This window comes from Mandrillus leucophaeus, unplaced genomic scaffold (assembly GCF_000951045.1).
Source record: "Mandrillus leucophaeus isolate KB7577 unplaced genomic scaffold, Mleu.le_1.0 Scaffold898, whole genome shotgun sequence".
Classification (NCBI taxonomy): Eukaryota; Metazoa; Chordata; class Mammalia; order Primates; family Cercopithecidae; genus Mandrillus; species Mandrillus leucophaeus.
Genome location: NW_012109785.1, coordinates 582,689 through 593,135, shown reverse-complemented (window position 1 = coordinate 593,135; position 10,447 = coordinate 582,689). Strand labels below are relative to the sequence as shown.

The 10,447-nt window shown below is 56.1% G+C and overlaps 2 protein-coding genes across 3 annotated transcripts; both read right to left on the bottom strand.

Annotated features, from left to right (window-relative positions):
* Positions 1-272: 272 nt before the first annotated feature.
* On the bottom strand, positions 273-5,770 carry MYEOV2 (myeloma overexpressed 2). 2 transcript variants are annotated; one of them, XM_011969540.1, is made up of 3 exons: positions 5,668-5,770; positions 3,391-3,463; positions 273-535 (listed from the first exon to the last, which is right to left on the bottom strand). In XM_011969540.1, the coding sequence occupies exons 1-3, from the start codon at positions 5,728-5,730 to the stop codon at positions 498-500; spliced, it is 174 nt and encodes a 57-aa protein (XP_011824930.1). In that variant the 5' UTR covers positions 5,731-5,770; the 3' UTR covers positions 273-497. The 2 variants fall into 2 exon arrangements, with proteins under 2 accessions (XP_011824930.1, XP_011824929.1); XM_011969539.1 differs by lacking the exon at positions 5,668-5,770 and adding an exon at positions 5,318-5,615 and having other exon boundaries at positions 274-535.
* Positions 5,771-8,434: 2,664 nt separating this feature from the next.
* Positions 8,435-10,093, bottom strand: OTOS (otospiralin). Its single transcript, XM_011969537.1, has 4 exons — positions 10,057-10,093; positions 9,697-9,872; positions 9,490-9,516; positions 8,435-8,759 (listed from the first exon to the last, which is right to left on the bottom strand). The coding sequence occupies exons 2-4, from the start codon at positions 9,827-9,829 to the stop codon at positions 8,575-8,577; spliced, it is 345 nt and encodes a 114-aa protein (XP_011824927.1). The 5' UTR covers positions 9,830-9,872; positions 10,057-10,093; the 3' UTR covers positions 8,435-8,574.
* Positions 10,094-10,447: the final 354 nt, after the last annotated feature.

Below are 10,447 nucleotides of genomic sequence, written 5' to 3'. Positions count from 1 at the left end.
GGAGGACAGCATAGGGCCCGCTGTGCTGACAGACACACACGGTGCGAACCCAGCGGAGCGGTGGCCCCGGGGCAAGGTCCTCCCAGTGCCATCAGCAGGCCCAGCTGTGCTCGGCCCGCACTGCCTCCTGGTCTAGCACATACAGCACCATAACACCCGGTATTTGCTAACAGACAAACATGGTTCTCTCAGCTGACACATGCGTGACACACACACAGACTTTTAGGGACTGCAACACTCACTCAAAAGTGCAAGAAGAGATCACTCTGCACGTGACGTTGCTTTCTTTTAATTGGAGTGAGGACACAACCTGGTCATGTTCAGAGACGAACAGCCTCATCTAGGTGGTGAAGAACATTTTTATCTTTCTTGGTTAGCCAGGTCCTAAATTCAAGGGATTTCCAAGTGTTCTTTAAAACCACCTGAAACTGTCCTGCGCAGGCTCACACTGCGACTCTGTACCAAGGGCCTGGCCCCGCCTGCAGCCAGAGGTCATCTCACTGGATGTCATCATCATCGAAAAGATCTTCAAAATCTAGAGAAATAAGCAAAACCACGTATTTACACATACAAGGGTAAGAGCTGAAGAAATCACTTCAAAATGAATTATACGGTCGTCCAAAATACAGACATAATCGTCAATGATCTAATGAAATAAAAGACTTTTCCCGTAACAGACTTTCAGTCTCAGCCAACCAGGACTCAAACACACAGTCCAAGGGGAGAGCGCTGGCCAGAGAGCTTTCTTGCTTTCATTTAAAAGACAATCCTAAGGAAATGCTTGCAGGGCTGTTCTGGGTCCCACGGACACCACTGCACAGCCATAACTCAGCACTCAGGACACATCAGTGCCATGTCTGCACCCATGAGTGCACAGCGCCCAAGATGCTGCCCTCGCTGCCAGGGCCAGGCAGAGACGAAGCTGGGAGGCCCGTGCTGGGTCCTTGAGAGCAGAGGGAAACCGGCCGGCTGCCGCTGTGAGAATGAGAAAGCTGGACTGAGCTGCAGAAAGGTGACGCCTCCAGTAAGGCAGTGTGAATGACACTCAAGCCTGAGAAACACCCGTTAAGGCCCGTTCCCGCTGGAAAAAACGCAGCAAACGTCTAGTGCACTGCTTTGGGTGATCAAAATCAGGCCCCCCAGAAAAGATTTTGTCCTTCTGTTTAGTTTTCTACATTGCCTACTACAGGCAATCATTACTTTCACAACAGGAGAAGAAAGTAAAACTAAGAGCCCACCCACACGTACTGTGCACTGAAAGTGTGCAGGATGAATTATGAACTAGAAAGAGGAGGTTCCACTCCTGGAGGGTGAGACAGAGTGAAGAGCCAGGAGCCTGCTGGCACCACGGCATCCAGCCTTCCTAGGGAGGGTGGCGTCCCTGAGGCATCTCTGGCCACTCAGAGGGTCCCAGCTCTCCCCAGCCACACTGACGCACCCCCACATCCTCACTGCCTCCCAACTGCTGTTTGTGGTTCTGCCACTCAGAGCACTTTTGCGCAGTCCCAGGCCCAGCTGACTCCACACCTTCCAACCTCTGCTCTGCTGCCCGCTCTGGAGAAACCTCCCTCTGCTGTGCTCCCGGAAATAATACCGTCCACGCTTTGCCAGGGCTCTCGTCACAGTCCAGCCCCTGCCTGCTGACTTGTCTGAACCCACAATTTTGTAAGACACGGCGAGGGAAGCGAGTGAGTCTCGTTCATGGCTAGAACCCCGGTGCCCAGGGGATAACTGCCCAGCAAAACCCATCTGTTTGATGAGTAAAAAGGACTCAGCAGAAGCCTCATCCACAGCCTACAGGTCTCTCAAAGTAAATGGCTCCTTGAACACACGGGGTTGTCACAACCTGACGGGACAGTGAGTGCTTTGTGAACTCAGTGGGTGGGCAGGCAGGGGACACAGAGCTCTCCCACATTCCCTCCCTGACCAGCCGTGGCTCAAAGGTAGACAGATGCCCACAATGCTCAGGCTGCTGGGCGCTCACCTGACGGGTCAGGCCTGGGTGCCTCTCAGAGATGCTTTCCCGTCAGGATTCAGGGACTGACTCTGGAAGCCACGTGAACTCAAACACTAGAACACAGCAGTCGCCTCTCACCAATGGGCTGGCAGAGGATAAACGGGACTTTGAAGGAGATCATCAAAATGCAAGTGCATGGTGCCAGCATTAGCCACTGCCCAATCCTGCCCACATGAAGAAGCTTCAAAGTCGCCCTGGTGAGCTGGTGTTTTCGCAGAGCAGCTCTGGAGAGCACTCCGCAGTTTTGCACAATTTGTTCCCTCTGAAGGCAACACCCTTCTCCCATCTCACTCTGGCATAAAGAATTGAAAGAAATGCTATTCAGTCCTCCAGGCTCGTCTCAAATGTCACCTGCCCCAGTTCTGACTCCAGTTGGTAGCAGCAAGAATGCTGCCTCAGGGGCATGGCCAGGCACCCTGGGAAAGCCTGCACCCCAACTCAGCAGCTTGGCTGCTCCCCTCAGGCAATGGCTGGCTGACAGTCAGCCTGATAAAGCAGCAGGGACTCAGGATGGCAGGGGGTCTCCGGTAAGTTAGAAACCGATGTGGTAAGGTCACATCCTAGCTGTTAACTGGTAACAAGAGCTTTCTGTAGAGGCCAGCACCACGGGTTAGAACAGGATGGAAAATGTCACCTCGCTCTCTGGAGTGAGAAACTATCTTGTTTATTATTTGAACGCTTAGTAAAGGTTAATATGAACTAGAGGAACAAGGCCTGAAGAAATCAGAAGAGAATGAGAGAAACATCCCCTCTAGCAGGTCTGAAGATCTTAGAGAAAGTTTGCTTTTCATTGTTTATTTGCTTTACCAATGTTTTATTTGGTTTACCCATGTTTTTGGTAACTAGCACTGAAGCCCTTAAATCAAGAGGGAAACGCATCCTGCATCCTGATTTCAGAGCTGGGCAAGAGCTGGAGTGTGGCTGCCCCTCTGCAAAGGCAGCTGAGGGTACGAGAACCCAGGCAGGCAAACACAGGTGGGCTGGGAGAGGAAAGGAAACCGGCTACCCGGAGAGGAAAAAGACAGGGAGCCAGACTGGGTTCCTACGGCCGTGTCTGGGGCAAGGGGCCAGACCCAGCTATAGTCTGAGGTGTCTGCAGGCACGTGTAACACACAGGCCAGAGCTCAAACTCAACTACTGGGCTGCAAGCTGGGAACAATTTCATGCTACTTTTCTCCTGAAAAAGAAGGCTGCCTGCCAGGGGCCGCAGCCCACGTCATCGCTCCATAGAGACTGCACTGCATTCCGAGAGGAGCGCAGGGGCTCTACCCCCTTATGACCCAAATTATTCACGTCACCAAGTTGCTTCACTGCCTTAACCTACAGAAGAAATACTCAGATTAAATCTGGCATCCCATTCCAAGCATCCTTACCATTAAAAAAGTCTGCATGAACGGCCTTTTCATTGGCTGCCAAGTCCATCAAGAGCCCGGTGCTGCCTCCCGCCTGGGGAATGGAAAGGCAAGGTTATGTCAGCTGCGTTTTCCAAAAGAACAGGTGATAAGTGCATTGCAGTGTCCGCCACCCCCACAGAAAAGGAAGATGGGTGAGGGGAAGCAGGCTCAAGCTGGAGTCAACATTTTAGCTCCAGACAAAGGAATATGTATGGGCGGAGGAGGAGGGAGAAATTCAAAGGAATGATTTTTAAGGTCTCTCAAGGGCTTCTGTTCCTTGATTCCTCTCTGCCGTTAAAAATTAGAAACCTACCACTGCTCTAAGCACCACTACTTCTCTGTAACCCTCAAGGAGAGGTTTCCAATCCCCCCTGGACTTTGCCACAGAGGCCACAAACACGCAAAACTGAGCCCACCGACTCCGCTCAGGATCCCTTCCCGCTCTCTTCTGGGAATGAAACCACTTCCCCGAGGAAACTGACCTGCTCTGCCTCTGAGGTTCTGGTGCCGGCTGCCATCATGGACCGTCCACTGCCACTACTCCACGGCAGTGGAAAAACCATGTCACAACCCAAGCTGGGCAATCTGAAGCCCTCAGGATTTTGGATCCTGTTTAGAGTCACCTGGTGACAGTGGGAGCAGATTCCTCTGACAGCAGCACCCTGGACAGCTGGCCACAGGTCCTGCTGCTGCCCTGGCCCCAGCATTCACGAGGCCACTTGCTCAACCTTGCCCTCATCCCCACGAAGCTGCATGCCCTTGTTCCCTTTCACAGACACTCTCAGAAAAGCCAGAACACTCAGCCTCCTCCTCTGGCTTCTCAGCCTCCCTCCCTGTCCCCAACACCACAGTAAGCCTCCCACATTCTACCACTTAAACACTGGGCTGAGCTTGTCCCTACCACCATCTGCCTCATTCACACCCTCTTCGACTGTCCTGTTCTCCCTGCTGCCATTTTTCTACCCTCTCATCCCTAAATGCCGCCACCCTACAGAGCAAGTCAGAGCCTCTCACTCCCCACTGTAAAGCCCTCGAGTGGCTCCACATCGCCTAGGGCTGTGACTTTAAAACAGGACTGAGAGGCCTGGGTTTAGTGGAAGTGCTTCAGGAGTGGGGTGCACAGAGCCACCCTCTTACCATGATTCCAGATGGTTTCATGATCTGGCCCACTGTCTCCCCTCTCTCTGGCACGCACGCTCAACCATGTTAAACGATATGAGCCAGTGGGCATCCCCCCAATCCAGGACTCTGCTCCTGCTGGGCCTTCATCCCCGCCTACCTGGCAAAAACCAATGTGTCCCCCAGCATTTAGCCACAGAGTCGACTCCTCAGCTGCACCTTTGCTGAGCCCCCTCAAAGCCCTGAGGGCCCATCTGTTGGTGCGTCTTCAGCTTTCTATGACACCTGGTATTTGCAATCAGCCTCTCTGCCATGTTATTACCTCCACAGGCACAAGGGCTGCCTCTGACCACCTCTGTACCCCCTAAGCTTTGAGAAAGAGGACATGAGGCCCTGACATGCAGGAGCTGGCCTACCACTCTGAGCTAGGCTGTGGTGCTCTCTTGCTGACCATAAACCATCTCAGAACATCAGCTCACATCAGACAAGGTCACTCTGTGAACACAACAGAGACCAAAAAAATCCCAAGACGACTGTATAATCCTGTCTAATTAAAAAGAAGAACGAGGCCACTACACAAAGCACATAAAAGCCAGACATCCCCTTTTCCACTACAAGAATGACGGCTGCTCCAGTCTTCCCTCATTCCAGTTCAGATTAAGAAGCCCAGTCGGAAAATTACCCTCGTTTCCAAGGCACAGCAAAGCCCACTTTCTTTCCCCAAATCCCCGAACACTAGCTCAAATCCCACACGAGGTGAGTCCCCACCCGCGCTACGGAGACGCACCGCGGGCCCCCACCGGGTGCTGCCGCCATCGAAGAGCAGCAAACGCAACTCCTTTGTCCACGAGTGTGTTCCCGGGGGCCGTGGGGGCACCCAGCAGGCACTCAACCCTCAGGCTGCGCCTCCTGGTCCCCCGGGCTAGGGCACACACTTCTCGCCGCGGTCGGTGGCCGCCTTTCACCAGAAGCTCGGAGAAGCCGGGATTTGCTCTCCGCGGGGCAGGGAGCCTGGGAGCCGCGCCCATCGCCCACCGCCCGGCCTCCCCTCCCCGGGACCCGCGCACCAGGACGCCGCCCTTCCGCTTCCCCTTCCCTGCTCCCCACGCTCGGAGACTCCCGCCGGGCCCGTGCCACCTCGTCCAGGTCCACGTAAGGCCCGGCGCCCTCGGGGAACATCTCGTCCACCGCCGGCTTCATCTCGGGCCCGCGGCGCTCTAGGCCCACTTCCGGCCGCAGGGCCGCTTCCGGCGCGCGCCACATGGCAGCTCTAGACGCCGGAGGACCGCGCCTCTGTGGTGCCCGCCTGCCTGCCCGCGGTCAGCGGTCTCGCATCCGGGGCGCTCGGGGCCGCTCGTGCGTCCGCGGCCACCGGCGTCTGTCTTTGCGCTGGCGAGGGCGGGCGTCTGCAACGCCTCTGAGGGGCGGCCGGGCGGCCACGGAGAGAAAAGGCCGCCAGCAATGGGAGCAGTGCCTGCCGAGCACGCCTCCGACAAGGGGCCAGATCCAGAATAAAGAGGGAGCCTCAGACTCAGCCGCAGGGACGGCCGGGTTCACAGGAGCCCAGGGCCTGACCTTCAGACGTTTGTCTGGAGAAGACACACTCGCGGCCAGTGAGCAGATGAAAAGGTGCAAGCAAACCAGGGCCCCGCCGAGGGGCCGCTGCACCCCTGGGACGCCCAGAGTCAAAAAACAGCAAAACGGGTGGAAGGGTGGGGAGTGAGACGCGGCAGCCGGGGCGGGAGACAGGGAGGCAGGTCCCAGAAAATCAAACACGGACGCCCACGTGGCCCAGCACTCCCCTTCCGGGCACAAGCCCAGAGGACGGAAAGCGGAGGCTCCAAGGGACGTCTGTACCCCACGTTCACAGCAGCATTATTTATGATAAATGAAAAAGGGGAGCGTCCCCCACTGTCCCTGCCCATTGATGGATACGTGCATAAGCAAATGTGGTCCGTGCACACTGTGGAACATTACTCAGCCTTTAAAAGGAAGGGAATGCCGACACCTGCTGCCACGCGCATGAACGTTGAGGACGCTCTGCCGAGGGAGACGAGGCAGTCCTAATGCAAACACCGCGTGATTCCTCTCAGCCGAGGCCCCTAGAGGAGTCAAAGTCACAGAGACGGAGAGTAGAAGGGAGGTGGTCAGGGTCTGGGGAAGGGGAAATGGGGAGTTTGTGTTTAGTGGAGACAGAGTTTCAGTCTTGAAAGATGAAAAAGATCTGTAGAGGGCTGATGGTGATGGCTGCACAGTCCCGTGAATGTGCTTAATGCCACTTAAATGTGGTTAAGATGGAAACGAATGTGACAGAAAAGCGAGGGAAAGGAGAAGGAAAGGGGAAAGAGGAGGGAGAAGGTTGGAGGAAGGAAGGGAGAGAGGAAGAACAGGGGAGGGAAGGAGAGAAGCAAGAGGTCCTGGAACGAGACTTTGCCAAAGGTTCTTTGCTCAACCAGACTTCGGTGGCCTCCTAACCTCCTCCCAGGCCCATCTGTGCACGTCTTTGTCAGGTTCAGTTTTCGCAGAGAGCCGTGCTAAATTGGTTTAGCCAGAGCCCTCCACCCTGGATATTGGATGGGGTTCCTGGTCCCCAGCATCCCCAGGACGTCTGATCGCCCAGGCCTGTCTTCAGCGAGAGCCCTGCGGGGTCTGCGGAGCCAGCATCCCCTTCCCGCACTGTGTTCCTCCTAGTCATTTTCCACCCCCGACCCCACCTGCTCCTCAGCCGCAAACCCCCACTGCCTGTGCTGTTCAGAGCTGAGCCTGGTCTCCCTCCCCCACTGCAAGATCCCGTTGCAGTGGTCCCCACACCTGTCTCCAGGGTTCAGCACAACTTCTGAAACTTTCTAGTAAGTTTTCTTCAACAGACCTTAAAGGAGGTGGGTTTTGGGGTTAGGCTGCAGAGAAGGGGGAGCGGCATGGAGGAGGGTAGTTCCAGGGACAGGAATTGAACTGAAATGTGAGGGGTGAGGGTGTGGCCTGAAAAGGGTCCGCCTGGCCTGAGTGAACAGTGTGGGATGCAGGGAGAAGCAGGCAGTGGGCATCCCGTGAGCCTCATGCCATGCCAAAGTGCGTCACTCTGAAAGACCCAAGTGAAAGTCAGTCCGATGAAACAGGGGCTTGGCAGTGACCAAGAGGAGTGGCCCATTAAGTCAAGGTCTTTCCTAGCTAAGGGGTGGAGCCGTGGGTCTCCACGGTCTGCTTGTATACCCTACAGGGATGGGGAGCTCACCACCTGTGCAGAGGCCATCCCATTGCTGGAGGCCCACCCCTGAGATGCCATCATGCTGCCTGCCCAGCCTTCCGGTGCCCCAGGGTGCCCAGGTGAAGCCCCCTTCCTCCCAGCATCCTCAAAACCTAGAGCCGTCCCTGGAAGACAGAGCCTGCCCAGGCCCCGCTGTCCCTGACTGATGACAGATACAGACGGGGTTTCCCACTTCCATGTCCTGCTGCCTCCTGGCTCCTGCTCCCAGGGGAGTGTCGTGGTGTGGAGTCAGCCGAGCCCTGACTGTGGGTTTGCCTGTTGCCCAGCTTAGTGGCCCAGAGCGAGGGTGCCTGGACTGGAGTCTAGCTCCCCCCTAACCAGCTGTGTGACCTTAACAAATCAGGCAGTGGCCTCTTGTCTCTGCCTCAGTTTCCTCACCTGTAATCTGGGGGAACTGCAGCACCCCCAGGATCATTGTGGGAAATGGATGAGAGGGAGACACAGAAAGCCAGTCCTGAGTCCGCCCAGGATATAAGATCCCTTGTTGATGCCAGTGTGGATGGAAATGGTGCACATTTATGAAAGAGTGTATGAAAGTGCTCCCCAGGAATCAAAATAAAACCCGCTTCATTTGTGAAATAAAGTAAATGGGGCCTGAGCGCAGCCGTCCTTGAAAGACCACCCACAACGCTGATTGTACATCTTCAGTCCGGAGTTTATTGAGCATGAGACCAGGCCTGACTCCCCGCAGGGGCCAGGTTTTTGCTGGGACTCCATGCCTGCAGAGGCCTGACCTGGTGCAGCCTGGCGGGGCGGGCGGGCACCAGGCTGGACACCATTCAGTCCTCCTGATAGGGAACATGGAAGCCCAGGGTGCTCCCCAGGGGGAAGTGTGCAAAGAAGGTGCGGGCCATGTCCTCGATCTGGGGGTAGGCCCCCAGGGCCTGGAAGTGCTGCACGTAGTTCCAGAAGTCAGAGGTGGAGAAAGGCCAGTAGGGCATGGCCGGCAGCTCCGCGTAAGGGTCTGAAAGACACATGACACCTGTCTTGGGGACTGTCCCCACGGTCTTGCCTGGAGACACCGTCCTCGGAGGCTTCAAGGCAAGTGGATGGTTCCCAGCTGTGCCCACATGCTCACAGTGATTCAACCTTCCCAGAGTGGGGGCCTGAGCCCATCCCCTGTCATCAGTGGGGTGATGACCTAGGTCCTTGGGGATGCCTGGTCTGGGAGACAGAGGAAGAAGGGGAAGAGATGGAGCGGGGAGGCCTGTCCTGTTTGAGGAGGGAGTTGTATGGGGATGGTGTGGGGCACCGGCAGTCTCCTGCTGGGATTTCTGAAGGAAGCACAGACACCCCCGTCCACTACCCCCCACATAACCTGTCGTAAAGCTTGGGCAAGGGTGGCCCAGAAGATACTGGACTGAGTTAGGGCTCAGAGTTGGGAGGGCCTGGGGGCTGGAGCCCAGGTAGGAGGGTGAGAATGTCAGGGGTCATGGGGCCCTGGCTCCCCCTGCCCAGTGTGTTCCCTGGTGGCTGGAGGGCAGGGTCGCAGCTGGAAGGAGCTCAGAGACCCTCTGCTTGCACAGCTCCAAGCTGGCTCTCGAGGGCCATGTTTTCCATGCTCAGGCCTGAGCTGAGCCAGGGCGCCTGATGCGTCTGCTTGGGATAGGAAGCCACTGCCCTCCCCAGCAGTTTCTCCCCGCTGCACACCAGTTACTTATGCAAATGAAAGGAAAGAAATCGGAGAACGGTACCTCCTTCCTCCTGCACAGGCTTGGCCCCTGCAAAGGAAGAGAAGAGCTGTCACCCAGAAGGACCACCCAGGTGCCAGTTGGGCCCACCCCACACCAGCCGCAGGGCTCTGAGGTTTCCCAGCAGTCTGGAGATGTGTATGGAAGGGGAGAGAACAGGAGGGTTGTCGGGGGTCCTGGTGGCTGCCTCCCTCCAGAGCGGCCCCTCACCTGCGAGAGGCCCCAGCAGGAGGCAGAGGGCCAGCCCCAGCACCATGCAGGCCTGCATCTTCCCGGTGCTTCCTGATCTGCGACTCAGGCTCACCTGCAGCAGGACGAACCCAGGAAGGGCGAGACCACCCATCTGTCAGGGCCGGCTTCCTCTACCAGCCCCAGTGGGGGCAGCCCTGGGGAAAATGGCATGGATTTAAAAAAAAAAAAAATTCTTACGGTTTTCCTAGCAATTTCCATTTCAGTGGTTTCAAACCACTATTTGGAGGTGAAATCCCTGCCTCAATTGGCCTTAATTTGCACGACTTAAGAAATTGCTCACCTCCCCCCCCAACCCTGCCTGGCCTCTCCAGAGCTTACCTTGTCTCTGCTCAGCCGGCCGTGCTGCCTGGATGGGCTCTGCTGCCAGCTCAAGGGTCCTCTTTATAGAAGGGCTGTAGATGAGGAAGGACACGTCACCTGCCTCAACAGTCAAACTGAATATTTCATCCCCACCAGAGGATGTGGGCTCCTGTCGCCCTGCTGGCAGGCGGAATCAGAGTGTCAGCTTCTGGAAATCTGATCCGAAGATCAAACTGAGAGAAAAACATCTTGGCTAGGCCATTTCTGAAATTGTTAGGACTGAGTTCAGCATTGGTACTTGAAACAAACCCAGTTTCCTCTCCACAAGGAGAGATCCTACGTCCAATACTGGGGCTGGCTGAGATTTCCTCCCCCGTGAGATGGAGCTGAATAATTCCAGCGCTGCTTC

Coding starts and splice junctions, on each gene's coding strand:
- MYEOV2 (XM_011969539.1), bottom strand. CDS start 5,558: ATGGGCGCGGCTCCCAGGCTCCCTGCCCCGCGGAGAGCAAATCCCGGC. Junction 3,464..5,317: donor GCACCCGGTGGGGGCCCGCG/GTGCGTCTCCGT, acceptor TCCATTCCCCAG/GCGGGAGGCAGCACCGGGCT.
- OTOS (XM_011969537.1), bottom strand. CDS start 9,829: ATGGGTGGTCTCGCCCTTCCTGGGTTCGTCCTGCTGCAGGTGAGCCTG. Junction 9,517..9,696: donor CCTGCTGGGGCCTCTCGCAG/GTGAGGGGCCGC, acceptor CTTCCTTTGCAG/GGGCCAAGCCTGTGCAGGAG. Junction 8,760..9,489: donor GCCTGTGCAGGAGGAAGGAG/GTACCGTTCTCC, acceptor TGTGTCTTTCAG/ACCCTTACGCGGAGCTGCCG.